Below are 18,809 nucleotides of genomic sequence, written 5' to 3'. Positions count from 1 at the left end.
TTGGCTTATGGCTGATTTGTTGTCTACCAAGACACCCAGCTTTTTCTCCTCTGAGCTTTTTTCCAGCAGGCTAGACCCTGATCTGTACTGGTGTATGCAGTTATTCCTTCCCAGCGCCCTATACTTGTTAATCAGGTTCCTCTGCAGCCTGTCCAGGTCTCATTGAATGGCAGCACAGCCTCCTGGCATATCAGCCACTCCTCCAGCTTCATATTGTCAGCAAATTTGCTGAGGATACACTCTATCCCTTTATCTAGATTGCAGAATCACAGAATGACCCCTGTTGGAACGGACCTCAAGGATCATGTAGTTCCAACCCCCCTGCCTGGCAGGGCCACCAAACATACACGTTTACTAGATCAGGTTGCCCAGGGCCCCCTGTCCAACCTGGTCTTGAACACCTCCAAGGACGGGGCATCCACAACCTCCCTGGGCAGCCTCTTCCAGGGCCTAATTACTCTCCTAGTAAATTATTGGTGAGGGTGTTGAACAAGACTGGGCAAATGCCTTAACTGTGTTATCACAGGCTTTGATTTGATTTGGTGTGTCTAGAAAATGCCTAGGATAACATGTCGAATGTTGTTTTCAGTGCTGTATGAAGACACTGGTTTATTAGAATGTCTCAGCACTTCATCGTTAGTGGTGATGTGACGGTTGGTTTGAAACAGCAAGAGTAGAAATATGTGTCAGCCATCCATTGTACAGGATGCTCTAAAAGAGGCGAGTCAGAATCTTGCATAGCATAAACATAGTTCCAAACTTATTTATTATTTAATTGCAGATCATGGCAAAATGATGAAGTGAAGCATGAGTAAAATCTTACTGGTGTTTCTGACAATACTGGGCCAGTCTTAGCTGAAAGGCACTCATAAGTAACAAATCATACAGTTATCAAAGAAACTGTGCAGATGGTAGCCAGGAAACGGATATAATTACATTAAATTGAAAATGAGAAGCAGGTTTGAATTGTTTAGATCATGTTTCATTAAGAGATAGCAATAAGGCATGTTCCCTGTCATTTTCTTGGCCTTTTTTTTTTTTTTTTTTGCCGGTGCAAATCAACCTCAGTCTTGAGAGTTTAGAGAAACAAGGACAATATGCAAGGTGAACAGGGGTTAGCAATTATACATCAAGCATTTGCTTTTCTGAAAGGCAATTTCATTAGCATAAAGGAGCAGTAGAGAGATGGTCTTTGAGGCACACCCTGGTGGATCCCTCTGGGAGAGAGGAATAATTCATTCTGCTGGGCAGCAGAATCTGCCAAAAAACAGGATCGTTTTGGATTTGTTGTGTCTGATGAAGAAGTGGAAAGGGTGATCAGCCTTAAATTTCAGAGCAATGTTGATAGCCGTAGCTGTGACTGTTACAATTACAGCCGTAGCAGCTGCTGCCTCAGTGCCTTTCTCATCAACTGCAACAAAAGACTGATGAGCGACTTTGGAAATAAACAAATCCTTCTTAGCAGTCATACCCCTGAAATCTGCCTTGCTGGTGAAGGCACTTGTCATTCCCATGTTCCTCAGAGTATCATGGAGGTCATATTTGTCCTCCAGTGAGAACTTGGGCAGGTGCAGATCCACAAGAGTTTCTGTCATCTTCTTCGAATCAGCCCATTCTGACAGCTTCTCGTAGGTGAGTTCCCTTTCCAGCTATCATTTAAGAAATAAGAAGAACTTGATAGTTGCAAGGATAAACCAATTAATTAATTATGATTGCTTTTTTAAAATATTTTCTAATCAAATGATTTAAACAGATTTTTAACAGGCATATTTAACTTTTGGCTGAAAACATGAAATATAAATAGCTCTATCAAAGAACAGGCTGCAAACCAAATGTGAGACACAGTGCTACAAGTTTTTCAGTGCTACTTCTGCCAAATTAATTGCAGAAGAAAGAAAGGGCCGTATGGTCATCAGTCTGTCCTTTTTGTTCTGATGACTGAGTGGTGATACGGAATGAATGTAGCATAACTTCTTACCTGCTCAAGACCAGTAGTGCCATCTCTGATGTCATCAGGAAGCAGGATGAACATACTGAGTTCACGTTTCACATATGGAAGCTCAATCATTTTGAAGTTCATTTTTTCCATGATAAGAACTGGAAATGTATTTCTCATATACATCATTTTCACGGGCTTGGACTTGTTCTGTAAGTTGTTTGTTTATCGGTTAGAAATGATTCCTTGAAAAAAGGAATTTCTTGTAAAGAGGAAACTTTCATAAGCAGCTTTTGTAACAGAGGTTCTTTTTCCAAGGCTTTGCTTGACTGGACAATATTGCTGATCTTGGCTCTTGTCGCAAAGTGTTTTGCTGGGGGCTGAGCTAACTAATTTACTTTTTTCCCCAGAACATGCACATCAGCCCACAGAGGAGCGAGGAAGAGAGTCAGAAATGTCTGCAAGAACTAGGGGGATGGAGCATTTATGGCATACAGCCACCCAACACTTCAGCAGTGAAACAGGTATGGTGTAAGAGGATAAATGTTGTGCAGCACTTTTGTGATCACCTCTGGCAACATTACTTCTAGTCTCACTCAGCAATGCACCCATCCAGTGGAACTGTGCTGCTGCATCTGTACTTTAGTGGCTGCATTCACAGCTGGATTGTGCAGCACAGAGGCACGGGTACTGCGTGTTCATAGCATGGCATGTAGTTCCTTTACAGGAAGCATGGACTCTCAATATCTGATTTTTACAATTTAGCCCTTATACCTCAGTTTTACAAAAAGGCTTTAAGTGACTCTAGTGTTTTTGCAAACTGTGTTCCATATGGATCTAGTTCTCCTTTGCCTGAGCAGCATCATAATGTTCCATAAATGTTGGTGAGCTGACCACTGACACATTTTGCTGTAAACAACTTTTCAGAGAGTCTGTTTACCAAGGAATGCCTAAAGGATGGATGAAATAAAAGATGGTAGCGGTAGGTGTGGTCTCCCGTCTTCTTGCTGTAAGGAGGACACCAGAGGAGCTTACCTTGCTCAGTCGGAAGGGTTGCATAGATGTGTGTCCTGCCTGAAATTGCACTTCCCATTCTGCCTTGAAGTAAATGGCATTGACCAAGATGAGCCTGGTGGTGTTTGTTACATCATCCGAACTCAACAAATCCTTTATTTTACCTTTTGAAATCAGAAAAGTCAGGCTTTACTCCAGTGTAACACAGTGAGGGAATGTTTTGATTCTTTATCCACTCATTTTAGCTCCTTAGTGAAAAAGTGCAAGCTTCAGTGCCCTACTACCCGAATGACTTCCCTGACATAAACCAGTTAGTCTGTTTGCTGTTTGCTGCCCAGCTTTCCTGGCTAGCTGACAGCAATTGTCTCCTGCCTGAAAAAATGCCGCAGTCTCACGGCAAGCAGCTGGAAGCAGACAGCCATCTACTGCCTACGCAAGAAAGCATAACCTGGATGCCACAGTCACAAGTGTGGGAACAGGGTCCCAAAGGGAGCAGCAGGGAGAGGAAGGGTGTTGGGGTTGAGCTCAACTTACTCTCCGTTTGTTTTTCCACCCAGGTGTTGATTTCCTTTCTGGTTTGTTCCGGGGCTGTCTTAAAGTTAACCTTGTGCGGCTCTGCCTTATAGTATTTCTTATTGAGCTGTATATATGTCTAGAAAATGGCATACAAAAAGAAGGAAAGAAAGAAGGAAATATTCTGCATTGTACAGTATTTTTATAGTCCAAAAAAGTTATTTGTTAGCTATTGGACTTCTTGTTAACTTTTTGCATGTAGGCAACTGCAGGATCTAGCCTTTTGCTCTCTATTGAGCAGTGAGTTAATGGTTAGGAAATAACCAAAGGACAAACATTTCCCTACTCTTATTCTCTCATTCCCACTTTTATTTGGAGAAGGAAGGAAGACTGTGCACATCCCCTGGCTGTGCTTAATTTAATATCTCATTTTCAATTGTATGTATTGAGGTTCCTAGTGATAAAGCTAGGATAATGGGCAGAAACTGGAGCAGAGGAAGTTCCACATCAATGTGCGCAAGAACTTCCTTATGGTGAAGGTGATGGAGCACTGGAACAGGCTGCCCAGGGAGGTGGTGGAGTCTCCTTCTCTGGAGATATTCAAGACACACCTGGACGCCTACCTGTGTGACGTGGTGTAGGGAGCCTGCTTTGGCAGCGGGGTTGGACTGGAGGATCTCTGGAGATCCCTTCCAACCCCTACGATTCTGTGATTCTGTGAAAGCTGTGTTGCCTGAGAAGGAGTCCCACATTACAGCCAAATGCATTCTTATTACTGGGAGAAGCCCAAATGGTATTTCCCAGTGAAGTTTATCACTGGAAGCCAAGGGTCATCATTTGCAGCACTTATGGACAGCTTCAAATCTGTTCTATCAATTACAAGTGAATACAATGCAAAACTTTTTTCTTTTTCTTTTTTTTTTTTCCCCCATTTTTTCTTAATCCTCTTTAAAATAAAAACCATTCAACTTACAGGCAGCAATGGGTAGGTTTTTTCCACATAGATACGGTTGGCACTTCTCAGTGAGTAGGTGTTTCTGGGTTTGTTAAAGGCTGCCAGGAGCTCTTTGAATCCAGTGTGGATGTTCTCAGCTTGCTCATGCTCGGGGTCCTTGGAAAAAGAAACTGTACATTTACCAGTTGCATTTTTTTGCATAAAGTTTTTGAAACATGTTAAGGGGTAGATGTGGGGAAGGGGTTTCTGTTCCTCTCTCTTACTTTTTATCTTTCCAAATTTGCTACCACTGCAGTTTACAGGTCTCCATTTATGACTTGACTAACTGGTTTACCATATTGCAAACTTTCCAGACTATCCTAGGACTTGTGCTTCTATACTTTTGAGTCTAAATGAGTGAATGGAACTGAAATTGAATGTGTTGTAAAGTATATTGGGTTTTATACTTTAAACATTAAAAAAGTTGCAAGTAAGAAATGGTGTACTCTTAAGACTATTTCCAGACATTTAAATTCTTATCTCAGGATTTCAGGTCTGATAGATACCATTCTTCTTCTTTTTGGTCTCCCCCGAGAAGGTCTGGCCACAGAAGAGCTTTCAGCTCCAGCGGCTTCAGTGAAATGAAGAACCTGCAAACAGTTTACAAAGGTAAGAAATTGGCATGGAACAATCTGCTTGACCTAAAACCTAATATAGATGAAGTGGTTGTCTTGTTTGGCTCCTTGTGATAACTCACTGTGCTGTCTTCTGATATAACCAGAGGGACACTGGAGCTCTAGTATATGTAAATTCCATACAGTAACAAGGAATTGCATTACTCATCTCTGTGAGCGTTATCACATTGCTTCAGTCTGGACTACAAGGCTGAACTCCTTTCCACAGCCATTGCACTCAGCAATAGCAATGCATTTGTGCAAACCCAAATGTAGTCTTTCTCTATGCAATGGAAGGGAGTGTCTCAACAGCAAGTGCTGAGCATCGTAGCTTCACAGAGCTACTTACCTCTGCCATCTCTCTTGCTGTATTGCCTTTTGCACCCAGGTATGTCAGGGCGAGTGCAGATGATATACTCCAAGGTGAAAAGAAAATGTTTTTGTCCCTGTTGGTCTCATTCAGTTTGTTGAAAAGATCAACTGTAAAACTACCAATTGATGCTGAAACCTGTTCCATTGCTAGAGCCTGGAAAGAGACAACAGACAGAATTGTAGTATTTGAGTGTCTAAAATGATGTATGCAGTACATACTAGTGAGAAATGTTGCATTTGCAATGCAGTATATAGGTGCCATTTGAAATTAATATCCTAGTTGTATGTTTTATCTTCTACATGTGCCACATGCCACCTGCTGGGAGCAGCAATTTCTTTTAGGTTTTTGTTATCCATCTAATATTTCCCTATGATTATAGATATGTCCTCTTTTATAGATTGCCCTTCCAGGGAAGTTTAAGTAGTTTTTGTACTTGGGACATCTGAGCTTTTCACTATCTCATTTTGGATCTGGATAGAACTAGGAGTTGATACTGAGAATGTATTTAGGTGCTTATGGGCTTTTTCTGGCTAGCCACCCATTTCAGATAATATAATGTATGGCAAAGTTATTTGCTTTTAGAGTGTTACCATTTTATTCACAAAGTCTAACTACAATCTCTTCTTTATATTCTGGCAATTTTATTTTCCCCAGAAATACCTGTGCGTATGAGCTATTAGCATTCCAAACTTTAACTTACCTGTTCAGTAGTATCTTCTTCTTGTTGTTTTCTGTAAAATAGACTAGAAAATATTGTTGTTATTGTTATTATGTAAAGAAAGATTTATATTTATTGAATGGCACTGCAGAAATTGCAGGTCAGTCTCTGAAGTCCACAGATATTTATCAAGTTTTTGGTTACCAAACCACTTTAGTTCTTCTGGCAGTCATTATCCAGTTTATACCAAATCTGTACCACAGAGTGACTTCCTCTCCTTGGCAAGCCTGACCAAATGAGCATCAGAATATAAATCTGTCTGTTTTACTCTACTTCTCTGAGTCCCTGGCCTGATCATGTACAAGGCAGAATGAAAATGGCCTTTGCTTCACCTGAACTGAGCCTCTTTTATCAAACTGAAGGTCTTAATTAGTATTACAGCTGCTGTCCTGACAAGATTTTCCTTCTTGTGATCAATTATGCTCCCAACTATTTTTCTTAGCTCACATATTCATTTTCTATAAGGCGTGACATCTAGAAAAGTATAAATCAAGAATGAGTACAGTGTAACTCTGGTATGTTTTAATATACTTAAGCTGTCATACAAGCTATAGATAACCATTTAAAAACATCAGAAAAGTTATTTAAATTGTTCTAAATGTTTACCTGTGATCCCGTGAGAGAGAAGACCTGAGTCTTGTCCTCAGTCAGGTGCTGTGTCTGTGTGTTAGAGCACTGAATAAATTTAGAAATAGAGTATAGTTTGCACTTCCTTTTCCTTCTCTCCTATGTCAACTCTGTTCCCGCCTACTCAGAGCTTCTCTCTAATGAATGCCAAAAAAATCTCACAAGGTTTTGTCTTCCTTGTTCATCTTGTTATGTTTTAGTTTTAGGCATTTCAAAGGAACAAAGTGAATCATAATCTCATTTTAACTGTTACACCATAGTTGTCTACTGAGAGGACAGCAAAACGATTCACTTACTCATTTCACTGATCTTCTGGTGTTGTGAAGACAACTAGCCTGTTGTTTAAAATCAATATTGTAAAATGATTACAGAACCAGAATGCATGGTTTTGATTTCTGAATGTAAGCAGGTATTGTAGGCCTGATCCAATTTTCCAGCCTTGTGAAGCTATGACTCTTTTTTTTAATAGAGACCTGGACAGGCTTGAGGATTGGGTCCACATGAACATAAAGAGGTTCAACAAGGCCAAGTGCTAGGTTATGCACTTGTGTTGAGGCAATCCCAGATATGTGTCCATACTAGGATAAGAACTCATTGAGAGTAGCCCTACTGAGAAGGACTTATGGATTCTGGCAGGTGAAGAACTTAACATGAGCCAGTAGTGTGCTGCTCTTTGCAGCCTGAAAGGCCAACAGTGTCCTGGGCTGCATCAAGGGAAGGGTGATCAGTAGGGAGAGGGAGGTGATTGTCCCCCTCCTTACAAGGCCCCATCTGGAGTACTGTGTCCAGGCATGAGGCACCCAGCATAGGAAAGATGCAGTCTTTGTGGAACAAGTCCAGAGCAGGGCCATGAAGATTATTAGAGAACTGGACAACCTCTTCTATGAAGATTGGCTAAGGAAGCTGGGCTTTTAGAAGTGAAGGATCAGGGGAGACTTGATAGCAGCCTTCAAGTCTCTAAAAGATGTTTATAAATAAGAAGGGAAATCAACTTTTTGCATGGTTAGATAGTGATAGGATGAGGGGGAATGGTTTTATACCAAAAGAAGGTAGACTTAGATTAGATGTAGAGGAAAGTTTCCATTGAGAAAATGGTGAGATGCTGGAATGGGCTGCCCACAGAAGCTGTGGATGCCCCATCCCTGGAGATGTTCAAGGCCAGGTTGGATGGGACCCTGGGCAGCCTGATCTAGTGCCTGATTTAGTGGTTGGCAGGAGGCTTGGAACTAGATGATCTTTGAGGCTTCTTCTAACATGAGCCATTCTGTGATTCTATGAATAAGATACATCAGCATAAGATGTCAAGAGCTTACTGACTGAATTAGATTCTGAGAGTCAAAATTCAGAGTGAAGATTGTTAGGAGTATAGGCAGAGGCAAAGCCGTTGAAGTTGCAAGGCTAAACACCTTGCTTCTTGTATTGGTGAAAGAATCTCATTGCATCCATGGCTGGAAAACACTTCAAAGAAACAATGCAAAATACTGAGTTAGTGCTCAGTGCAAGTACTGTTACTTGCATGCCATGGAGGAGTGCAAGAACTGAAACAGCCCCACTGGCAGAGCTTGAGAAAGGGTGGAGTGAAAAAGTACAGCAGGGATAAATATGGCACAGTAGTTGTCACTCTACTGTCCCATAAGACAGCGGAGCTGCTTTGGGTGGTAAGAGAAGGGGAAGGTAGTGGCAACATCTGTAAGAGTCTGGGGGATAGGGAAGGAAAGAGGAGGAGGGGAAGGAAACTGTATGGTGTGACAAGCATTTTGCTGTAAGCATGATTACAGAAACAGAGTGGGTCACGCCTTTTGAAAAGTTATAGAAATTAGTGTTATGCAAGGCAATGAAGAAATGCCAGAAATTAAACAAGTGGGGACTTTAGTACAATGAGAAGGGTTATAAAAAAAAATCAGAGTAGAAGAAAGGTTCACTGAATGACTGGTTGGTGGGAAAGGCCAAGCTAGAGAGATTCCAAATCCCAAAGAAATATGCTGAGAACAAGAAAGCAAGCTAACTGTTCCTGCTAGTCAAGCAGCTAGTCAAGCTGCAAGGGTGCTGGAGCGGATGAGAAATTGGGGTGGTAAGGTGGAATGGATGTTGACAGAAACAAGACGCCAGCTGGTTTATAGGGACTTTGATAGTCCAGCTTATGTCTGGAGCATATGAGGTCAGCTACAGCCCTTTAAAGAATGGGAAATCCTCAGTTTTTTCTGGGTAGACTGACCCAGTGCTGTGCTACTTATCATGGGAAAATGTTGTTGCTCAATGAAAGACTCACCCTCTAATTTGGTTGCCATTGGCCCTTCCCTATGTTCCTTCCCATTTGAGAAGCAGAGCCAAAAGGGAGCTGGCCACAGTTGATCATATGGAATAATACAGAAAGGACTCGCTGTCAGTCAGCGCTCTTCTCTTTGCCAGGAAAAAGGAATCCTACCTTCCCAGGAAGGGATGTTTCTAGTGAGATGCTGTCAGTGTGTGCAAGTGATGTTAAGAGACCCAGTCCTTTCTTTCCTGTTCTGAATTCAGGGAAATAGGAGCATCACCTGTGTTCTTAGATTGATTAGGAATTCCTCCTCTTCAGGAGTGAGAGCTGTGAAAGCAGTGAATACATAGAGAAGAATTTGTGTGTAATCTTTCAGACAGCACTTTGGGAGTTAACATTACAGACTTGATTCTCCCACTTGATCTTGCCTCCAAGCAGCAAAATAAGTGGCAGAGTAAAAGGAGAGTCAAGCAGTGCAGTGCTGGGCTGCAACAGTATTGAATGAAGTAAAGGTTATGACAAAAGAGGGCATTTCAAAGTATGTGTTTTACTCTGGTTCTGTATTGTTTGGTATTTGCCAATTTACAAGGGACAGAGATTAGAAAGTACATGTGTTTGCTCTTGAACACAAAGGAGCTAACCACCAGTATCTGCAACACAGAGGATTTTGTAGGTTTGTTTCATTATCAGCCATGCTATGTTGTGAAGCTGATTTAAAACTGACAGAGCTGTGATTGAGGTGGCCTGGGACAGCTAGCTTTGAAGAGATGTAACAGTTTTATGCAGGAATGAGTTTTTCCTTCTTCTTTTCTTCTTATGTACAAAAGGAAATGTGTTGGGAAGCAGTGGTTTAGATAAGCCTAGTTTGTTCTGCATTGTAGCAGTTCTGGTTTGGAAAGCACTGAAAAGACACATCCATGTTGTTCAGTGTGCAGTTTGGTGTTTTATAGTGCAGTATACAATGCTAAGATTCTTTGTAAAGGAAAATGAGTCAGAGGTTTGGATTCATGTTATTTTTAATGTGAGCTCTCTTCTAACAGAGATTGTCAATAGTACAGGAAAATGGTAAAGTGCACAGTCTGTCAAGGTATTCTTCGTGGCATACGTTGTGTTCATCATTGTTGTGAGGGCTTGTTTATTAACAGTTGATTTCTAGGGGGAGCAGAACCTTCCCAAGAAAAGGGTGCTCTTGGTCTTGTTGTGTCTGATAATGAAGAGAAAAGGGTGATCTGCTACAAAAAAACCTGTAGCGCCAAGGCTTCGTGATGCTAGAGATGCTGAACTGGCAGCCGCTGCCTCTGTGCCTTCTTCATTGACTTCCACATAACACTGGTGAAAAACTTGGGACACAAACAGGTCAGTATTCTCTGACATTCCCCTGAAATCAGCTTGACCTTCTGTGAAAGCATCTTCTATCCCCATCTTGCTCAAAGTAGATTTCAGGTCATATTTCTCTTCTACCGTGAACCTGGGCAGATACACTTCCATTTTCATTTTCTCCATTAATTCTGGACTGGTCCATGCAGACAATTTTTCAAAAGTCAGTTCATTTATTAGCTGTGGTTAATTGAAAAGAGAACCACAAAATTATTGCTGATCACATTTCTGTTTTCTATATGTCTTAGAATTTAGTGAAAATAACTTCTTTTTTTTTTTTCCTACTCACTAATGTAAATGAGAATTTCACAATAGTTTAATCTCTGAAGTCAGGTTCAGTGTGTTTACAGAAGGTGGCAGTGTACGTGTATATTAGCTCTGAACGTCACAGAAAGTACTGGAGGGTGTCCAGTTTGTGCATTTCTTTTTAATGTAATAATATCTGTCTGAATCAGTACAGACAGTCAACAGAATTGTCTTTCTGTCCTCATTGTTCTTCAGCTGGAATTAGACCCAGTTTTGTTGGGTTTGGGCTACTTATTTCCAGCACTGATCAACATTAGGAAGCACAGAAGTGCCACCTGCCAGGAGCTAAAATGAAAACCAAACAAAACATTCAAGAGATTCAGTTTCATAACATTTGGGCAAGTTTGGGCTTTGTTTTTTCCTTGAGCCTTCATAGAAACCAGATTGTAACCCAGTGTTTTACCATGAATATGCATAAAAACATTCTGATTTCTCACAGTTTGAGCTTACAGTTACCCTTTACCTTTTGTAGGCCAGTGATATCCCGTGGTAGCAGGATGAGCATACTGAGTTCATTGTTGACGTATGGAAGCTCAAGAACATCAGTCTGGACTGATTCTACGTAGGTCCAATTAAGTTTATCACTCAGGTGCATCATTGGCACTGGTTTAGTTGTATGCTGCAACAAATGAAATGAAAAGCTTGCTATTTATACTCAGAACAGTAAAGACTACATTGAAGTAGCATGGTGGAGATACATCCTTGAGGCTTTAAGAGGAGCTGTAGGATCTACAGAGGGCCTCTCTCTTCTGGGAATGCACTTGAAAGTTAAGAAGGCTGTCTTAGCCAGCAAGGATGACACGTGTTTACAGTCTGGTATATGAGGCAATATGTTAACATACCATATTTATTCTGAAAGGCCTTTGCCTGGTATCTTCAACATCAAACTTTGTTGCCCAGTTTCCTTTGAAGTAGAGTGCATTTACCAGGACTAGCCTGGTGAGGGAATCTATGGACCCAGGAGGCAGCAGACTTTTTATTTTACCTAGAGAAAATCAAAGAACATTGACATATTTGTGCAGCTTTACTGTTTCATGATAAATGTTGGCATAGTTTCTGAAGTCATAAGACAGGGAAAATTAGAGTGCTGATTTGGCGTGCTTTTAGCTTGAGATTATTCACAAATACGTGACAGCCTTGATTTATAGAGGAAATCGAATTCCTCTCCCTTTCAAATGGAGAAAGATAATTTTAGAAAGGGCTTGCCAGCAGATGATTACTTCAGCAAAACTCTTCTGATTTCCCTTTCTGAGTTAAATTGTTTACCTGCCTTGGCACAGAGAATTTGTTCAAGTCTAAATTTGCTTCCTTCAGAACCAGAAGTGGAAATGCTTGAGCTTACCTTCAGTCTGGTGTTCAACCCTGGAATTGATGTCTTTTCTGATTTCATTTGCTGCTCCCACAAAGTCAACTGATTGTGGTTCTGCATTGTAGTATTTCTTGGCTGACTGTAAGTATTCCTGCAGTTCAAGAGAGACATCTGTCTTACGTTTGTTGCCTGCCAGTGTGAATGCCAATAAATAACTATAGCCAAATGGAGAGTATGCATAAAAATCATGTAGGCTACAAGCACAGCATTTCATCAGAAGAACACAGTACTTTTTAAATTTGGAAATACGTAAATTAGATGTTTTTGCCACAATTGTGAATCACACAAATTAAATCTACATCCTACAAAAGTAAAATCATAATATCTCAGTTCTCGAGAAGAACCTCACAGGAAATATGTATGTTAAAGATAATCACACAATTGGCAGATGTGATAAAAATATTTGAAAGTATATAAATTATTATTGTTTGTTGTTATAGATAGATCATACAGTACACCGTATGCGCACATTATAGCATGAATAAATGGCCTACCTACCTTACTGAAAGGCAGTGACTTCTCTCCATATAACTGGTTGACACTTCTAAGCAGGTAATTTTTAGTGGGTTGGTTGATTTCCAAGTTGAGTGCTTTAAACCCAGCATGGATATTGCCTGATTTGCCTATTTCTGTCTTGGAGACAAGGAAATAAAGGTTATACATTTTTTTTTCTCTCTGTAAAACAGTTTGAAATTTTAAATTCTTTCCACGTGCAGCTCTATGTAAAGTATTGCTACTCAGGTGGTGTTGGCTGTACTGCGGTGCAAGATGTGTACTGACTCAGACAGATATTAAAAGAATGACATGAAATTACTAAAAGTTTCAGGTATGCTACAAACTCTTTAAGAGCCATGGTATGCAAGTAGTAAGAGCTTGGATGTGTAGAATTTTTAAGGGATTCTAAATGTAGGTTGCAAACCGACCATGGGAGTGTTCAAGAAACGCTTGGATGTGGTGCTGAGGAATATGATTTAGCCTGGAAGTATTGGTAATGGTTGGACTAGATAATCTTCTAGGTCTTTTCCAACCTTGATAATTCTGTGATTCTGTGAAAGTACCTCCAGAGAGACTGAATGTAATTGCTAAACTATACGTGGAGACTTGGCTGTGTGACTCCTGATGAGATTTATGATAGTTAATTATGTGGTAAGTTTGCCCCTAACTTTTTTAACCTACTTCTAAATATTAATATTTTGCAAATGCTTTTTGTTGCAGTAATTTCTGTAAATTCTGTAAGTAATAGGATTAAATGAATGTGGACTCAAACTGTTAAACCAGCTTGAGGAAATGAAGCTGTGAATTATTGAACTAAAAAATAGGACCTGTGTTGTATTCATCTTGTTATTACAAGAGTATCAGAGGCATGAACAGCCATCTAAATTTCTAAGCTATTAGAACAGTTTCTTTTCCCTGCCTAAAGCGCTCCATAATTCTTACAGTTTAGACAAGCATTACTCATGAAAAACAATCCATCTCCTGTTCATGCAGTGTAAATGGGTTGTTGATGTAGTCCCCAAAATTAGTCTTCCCACTGTGGCTGTGGAATGTAGACCCAAGTTCCCATTTATCAGAACTTGCTGCCACGAGGGTTTTGTGGATAGACTTCAGGGAAATGATTTACTCACAGAAAGAAAAAAAAAAGAATGATGGGAAAGAGTAGGAAGAGGAATATTTTTACCACAGAGGCTGCATTGTCAGTGAGGAAAAACTGCTTTACTCAATGCAAGATCTACCTTAGGAAATTCCAGCATGCAGATTTATTCCACTGAACTTTCAAATGAAATAGAAACTAATTTCTAAAATGTACCAAGCACAGGTAGCCTGTGAAATTACTTCTCTTGTTTTTGTTTTGTTGTTGAGTTGATACTGCAGTCAGATGTATGGGAGAGTAGTTTTGCTGTTTCGATTTGTTCTGAGATAGGGACTGTGCCTGTTTAAAGAACATGTTGCTAAATAACCAGCTATCAAACAGTAATAGTTAAAAAGAAAAGAAAGGAAAAAAATGAAGAAACAAAAGAAACACAGAAAGAAAGAAAGAAAGAAAGAAAGAAAGAAAGAAAGAAAGAAAGAAAGAAAGAAAGAAAGAAAGAAAGAAAGAGAGAGAGAGAGAGAGAGAGAAAGAAAGAAAGAAAGAAAAAAAGAAAGAAAGATAGAGAGAAAGAAAGAATAAGTAAGAAAGAAAAAGAAAGAGAGAAAGAGAGAAAGAAAGAAAGAGAGAGAGAAAGAGAAAGAAAAGGAAGAAAGAAGGAAAGGAAAAAGAAAAAAGGAGAGAACAAAATCTCAAAGCTGTAGGGAAAAGATGGAGATCCATTGGTAGAGAATAGCCCCATCATTACATTTCAAATTTTGCAAATTTGAGGTTAAATTTTGCAATTTTACCTAAAAGTGGGAAGCACGTCTTAAATATTGCATAAGGTGAAGGTATCACAGGATGCTGTACCAATTAGCTTTGTACACTGCATTTGGGGAAGGCAAACACAGAGAGAAATAAAAGCATGGGAAGGTGTTACCATCACCATAGCACTGGAACAGGTTGCCCAAGGAGGTTGTGGATGCCCCATCCCTAGAGGCTGGATGTGGCTCTGGGCAGCCTGGTCTGGTGGTTGGCAACCCTGCACATAGCAGGGGGGTTAAAACTAGATGAACATGATGGTCTTTTTCAACCCAGGCCATTCTATGATTCTCTGATTCTATGATCATTAGACTTGGTGATATACCTTCTGGAAACAGGCACGGCGATTCGATAGACGCTCATCTGTTCTGGAATAGACTTGCATTCTTATGGTTGTGGTGACGTTTCTGGCTCCTTCAGCTTCGTTGAAGTAGAGTACCTATAGTGGAAATTGCAGTAGTAAATACAATGATAGAAAATGTGCTGCTTCAGTAAAAACTTTCAGTGATGTCATGGGACTGGTGATGAAGAGCACAAAACTTACTAGAGATATAGTAGATGGTCTTTCTCCATAGGACCATTTCCAAAGAGATGAGACAAAAAATGATAATTTTTGGGAGCAAGGCAGATGGAGAATCCAAGTCTCCCTCTCACTGGTGAGTGCTCAAGTTATTGAGCTTTGGGGTCAAGAGTCCATATTTCTTCCAGTGAGATTCAAAAGGAGGCAGTATCACCAGTGCGACTGCTCCCATTTGGTGAGGGCTTCTGTTTGCAGAAGCTACTGTAGACTATATCTTTTGACCTGCATGTGGTTTTATTTTGATGCATCATGGTAAATTTCTTTCATAGAGAATGTTACTCCAGTAGATCAACTCTTCTCAGACTTACCTTTGCCATCTGATCTGCAGTGTTGCCTTTGGCTCCCAAATACACAGTAGCCAGGGCAGATGAAATACTGAAAGGGGAGAACAAAATGTTCTTTTTGTCATCTTCCTGACACTCATGTTTGAAAAAGTCGAGAGCAAAGCTTGTGTTTGCTTTATTTAAAGCTTCCATTGTTCTGAACCTGCACAGAAAGGGACAAAAGATGTTATTAGCTCAGAATTAATTGTGTTTTCTATATGTCTGCAGGCTTCCTTTCAGTATTTAAAGTTTATTTTATGATTTGTAGGCTTTCTAGAAATATTTTCAACACTTATTGACTGTGGAAGATTGCCAGTGCAGCACAGTGATCCTTTGAATCACTGAAACTCACTGGCAGTGTATGTCCAGAGGCAAAATGTAGACTGTGCCAAGTATTTTCTTCAGCTCTCCTCTGACCTCAGGAAACTGAATGAAAACATTCGGACCTGTCAGTACTGGTACAGTGTTCATTTCTGCCAACTATGCGCGTTGTTTGTAGTGTATGAGTGAACTCTCCTTAGTTCAGCAGAAGTTCACTTGGAAAGCTGGATATATATGAATGTGCAAGGAACAGTCAGGAGGAACAAATGAAAATTAATCGAAACAGGATGGTTACAGTGTTGTACTAAAAAGAAAATCACGCAATTTATAACCATATGGTGAGTTCTATGTAAGCAATATAATGATATGGTAAAGAACTTACAGATGGAAAGAAGAGAGACATCTCTATGAAAAATGATGAGGATTAGCTACTAAGAATTTTTATTAAGTGTAGTGTATCCCATTGCACCAATGACACTCACCAAACTCGAATGATATAGAAAAAGCATCATCCTATTCCATTTTGTATTTGTTCATCAGGACACTTATTGCACTGTCTTTTACAGCATCTTAGAGTGACACATGATAATGTTACTCATTGGTGCATGGGCTAGAAGATGCTGAAAGGTTGTTTCTTGTGACTACTGGTGCAAGAGCCTTTTGGTGCTCATAACTGTAGTGAACATATACTCCATTCCTTCCGGATACAAGAAAATACTGAAGCACTGGACAAGCAGCTCTCTAGCTACTCTGTGCTGAGTATCCTGAATTCCATCTTTAACTTCCATAAATTTCCTGAAACTCTCTTATGGTGCTAGCTGAGATCATAGCTTCCCAGTTCTGCAAGACGAGATTTCCTTATTCAGTAGAACACAGGTGCTGCTCTTTGTTCTTTGCATTGCAGTTGAAGCTGAGACCCCTAGGTATGTAGTAGGAGCTATTCTGGTTGATTCATAATGGCCATAGAATAAAGATGTACTGACTGTGTCTTGATGTACACAAAAACTGAAGAGCACAGGAACAAATGATCTAACTTAACCAAACACAGTGGTTCTTACTCTGCTATAACAGATATGTTTGCAAGTGAGAACTATGTAGAATAAATAGGTCTTTCTGCATATTTCTGAGACTTGCCCATTCTAGACCTGGCTTGTGCCACCTTAGTAAAATTCTTCCTCAAGTATTTGTTGTTTTCTATTCAGATTCCTTCTGCCTTTTTTCTATGCATTTGTCAACAGATCAACATCATCCAAGAGTACACGAAATAAATAATCTCTAGAAACAATTACAGTACCTTGTTTTGTGCAGGGAGGAAGGCTGCTGCTCTGGGTCTGTCCAAGGTTTCTGCAGTACAGATGATGGGTAGGCTGAATTTATAGTTTGCCCAACCTGTTCTTCAAAGGTTCTTATGACTCATGACTCTGCAATTTATTTTGCCCCGAAGGCCACATCCCTATGGAAGAACTGAATCATCTCAGAGTAGGATGTGAAGTGACGGTGAGAGTGATACCATACAAGAACCTTACAAAACTGACTGCAGAAATATTTCTATAAACGTTTTTGTGGCAACAGGCTAGTAACAACTTGAACCATCACTGCTTGAAACAACATTCCTTTTGCAATGTGGAGGGTAAAAAAAATGCAGTGGCATGACCTACTTATGATTCCCCTCATAGAAACAATTTCCAAGGAACAGACAGAGAAAAGACGGTGACATCATATTTGTGAGTTTTTCTATTGTCCGTTTCCTACTGATAATAAGTTAGTCATTTCTGGTGGGTTCCTATTTTAGTAAAATGAATTTTGTTAATCTGGGGGGATTCTAAAACTGTATAACCGGGGAAATGTTTTTACTGTGAGATAATGAAGGTCGAGAAACACTCATCAGACACTTGACTTTTCTTATCACTGCAATGACACTAGAAGCTGATGTGGGTTTCAGATTAGACTTCTTTTTTTCTTGTAATGCTGCCTCTGTTTCCCTGTTCTAAGTTGAAAGCAGCTGTTTGCCCTACGTAGCACTTCAGAGATGTATTCTTTACTTTCCCCAGAAATTGATATTCTGATGAACACTTTCTTCTTGCCTTGGCTACTGAAGTGTTTCCATCATTAATTCTCCTCACAGTCACACTGTCCTTACCTCCATTATCCTGTCCATCTCAGCTCTCACCTCTGACTGAAAAATCCTAAAGAATTTCATTCTTTATCTCCCTGCTCTGTTGAAAATATCACCTTGAATGCCTAGATAAGAGCTGCTTGTCTTTGAGGGATTCCTCCTCAATATTGAGAAAGATTCACCCCCAAGGTCTCACCCTCAGCACAAACTGTTTTCTGAAACCTTTCTTCTGCTCTGAGGTCTTTGAATATACATGTGGCCTTGCTTTGTAGGGGAGTGGCTGCCACAGAGTCTCTCGTGCTAAGGACTGAGCTATGGGTTTATCTGCCAAGTGTTTTCTATGGCAGGAGAGGTTGCTCACACAAAGGGCACCTTGCCAGTGGTGAACGTTCTGCATCAATGTAATCTGGGAACTCAGAGCTTTGCTAAAGTCGCTTTCCTATAGGTGAGCAGCCACATAGCTTTCATAGGATGGTTCTTTCCTGCCCCCCGGCTGTTTTGAAATCATAGCTACACAAAAACAGCATGTTTCAGTGTGGGTTGTAATTAGATGTATCTGTTAAGTTTTCCAGAGAGCAAAGTAGTGTAGGAGAGGTGTTCACTGCAGAATTAATTGCTTCCATTGCCTGGGAAAGTTGTAATCTGTTTACATTGGCCTTAAATGATTTCCAAAGCTTTAAATAATTTGAGTCATCTCTGCAAATTTGACTGTGTTGTAGAACAAATGAGAGACACACTAAATAAACTTCATCCCTCGGAGCAGTTACTTGGATTTTCTGTTTTTAAAGCAGGGATGAATTTAATTTGCTAATTAGTCATAGTGCTTGCTCTGTTATAAGAAGTCAATGACGTGTTCCACATATGCAGAAATGTGGGATTTGAATGAATGAGAGGATTTTTTTTGCACAAGGTCTTAAAGTTGCCTTTTAAAAATGCCTTTTAAATAGCATGGCTGGTTATTACTGAAAAAAATACATACAAG

The 18,809-nt window shown here is 40.1% G+C and overlaps 2 protein-coding genes and 1 long non-coding RNA gene across 6 annotated transcripts in view; 1 reads left to right on the top strand and 2 right to left on the bottom strand.

The window, feature by feature from the left end:
* Positions 1-18,809, top strand: part of LOC107309569 — a 92,330-nt gene that overhangs the window by 28,509 nt on the left and 45,012 nt on the right. For both annotated transcript variants that reach the window (XR_001553232.2, XR_001553231.2), the window contains exons 2-3: positions 2,347-2,460; positions 4,951-5,066. This is a non-coding gene — a long non-coding RNA (uncharacterized LOC107309569). The remainder of the gene's footprint in view (positions 1-2,346; positions 2,461-4,950; positions 5,067-18,809) is intronic.
* Positions 748-6,844, bottom strand: LOC107309562 (heterochromatin-associated protein MENT). Of its 3 annotated transcripts, none has more exons than XM_032442480.1 (8): positions 6,769-6,844; positions 5,421-5,597; positions 4,964-5,047; positions 4,437-4,574; positions 3,485-3,602; positions 2,972-3,114; positions 1,979-2,146; positions 748-1,649 (listed from the first exon to the last, which is right to left on the bottom strand). In XM_032442480.1, exons 2-8 carry the CDS (start codon positions 5,586-5,588, stop codon positions 1,236-1,238), a joined length of 1,233 nt encoding a protein of 410 aa, XP_032298371.1. In that variant the 5' UTR covers positions 5,589-5,597; positions 6,769-6,844; the 3' UTR covers positions 748-1,235. The 3 variants fall into 3 exon arrangements, with proteins under 3 accessions (XP_032298371.1, XP_015709959.1, XP_015709958.2); XM_015854473.2 differs by having other exon boundaries at positions 6,145-6,821; XM_015854472.2 differs by lacking the exon at positions 6,769-6,844 and having other exon boundaries at positions 5,421-6,131.
* LOC107309564 (serpin B10-like) lies at positions 10,042-17,297 on the bottom strand. The gene is made up of 8 exons (XM_015854477.2): positions 17,006-17,297; positions 15,376-15,553; positions 14,813-14,926; positions 12,594-12,728; positions 12,069-12,186; positions 11,569-11,711; positions 11,190-11,345; positions 10,042-10,600 (listed from the first exon to the last, which is right to left on the bottom strand). The coding sequence occupies exons 2-8, from the start codon at positions 15,541-15,543 to the stop codon at positions 10,196-10,198; spliced, it is 1,239 nt and encodes a 412-aa protein (XP_015709963.1). The 5' UTR covers positions 15,544-15,553; positions 17,006-17,297; the 3' UTR covers positions 10,042-10,195.

Source organism: Coturnix japonica, chromosome 2, assembly GCF_001577835.2.
Source record: "Coturnix japonica isolate 7356 chromosome 2, Coturnix japonica 2.1, whole genome shotgun sequence".
NCBI lineage: Eukaryota > Metazoa > Chordata > Aves > Galliformes > Phasianidae > Coturnix > Coturnix japonica.
Note: the sequence above shows the minus strand (reverse complement) of the source record. Positions and strands in the feature narration are given on the sequence as shown.

Bases quoted from the DNA above. Each gene is read 5' to 3' on its own strand.
- LOC107309564 (XM_015854477.2), bottom strand. From the start codon at position 15,543: ATGGAAGCTTTAAATAAAGCAAACACAAGCTTTGCTCTCGACTTTTTC. The intron at 11,712-12,068 runs GTAAGCTCAAGC...GATTTTCTCTAG, and splicing joins GGTTGAACACCAGACTGAAG to GTAAAATAAAAAGTCTGCTG. The intron at 11,346-11,568 runs GTATGTTAACAT...CATTTGTTGCAG, and splicing joins GGCCTTTCAGAATAAATATG to CATACAACTAAACCAGTGCC.
- LOC107309562 (XM_015854472.2), bottom strand. From the start codon at position 5,705: ATGGCACCTATATACTGCATTGCAAATGCAACATTTCTCACTAGTATG. The intron at 5,048-5,420 runs GTAAGTAGCTCT...AACTGTTTGCAG, and splicing joins CAGCAAGAGAGATGGCAGAG to GTTCTTCATTTCACTGAAGC. The intron at 2,147-2,971 runs GTAAGCTCCTCT...AACAACTTACAG, and splicing joins AACCCTTCCGACTGAGCAAG to AACAAGTCCAAGCCCGTGAA.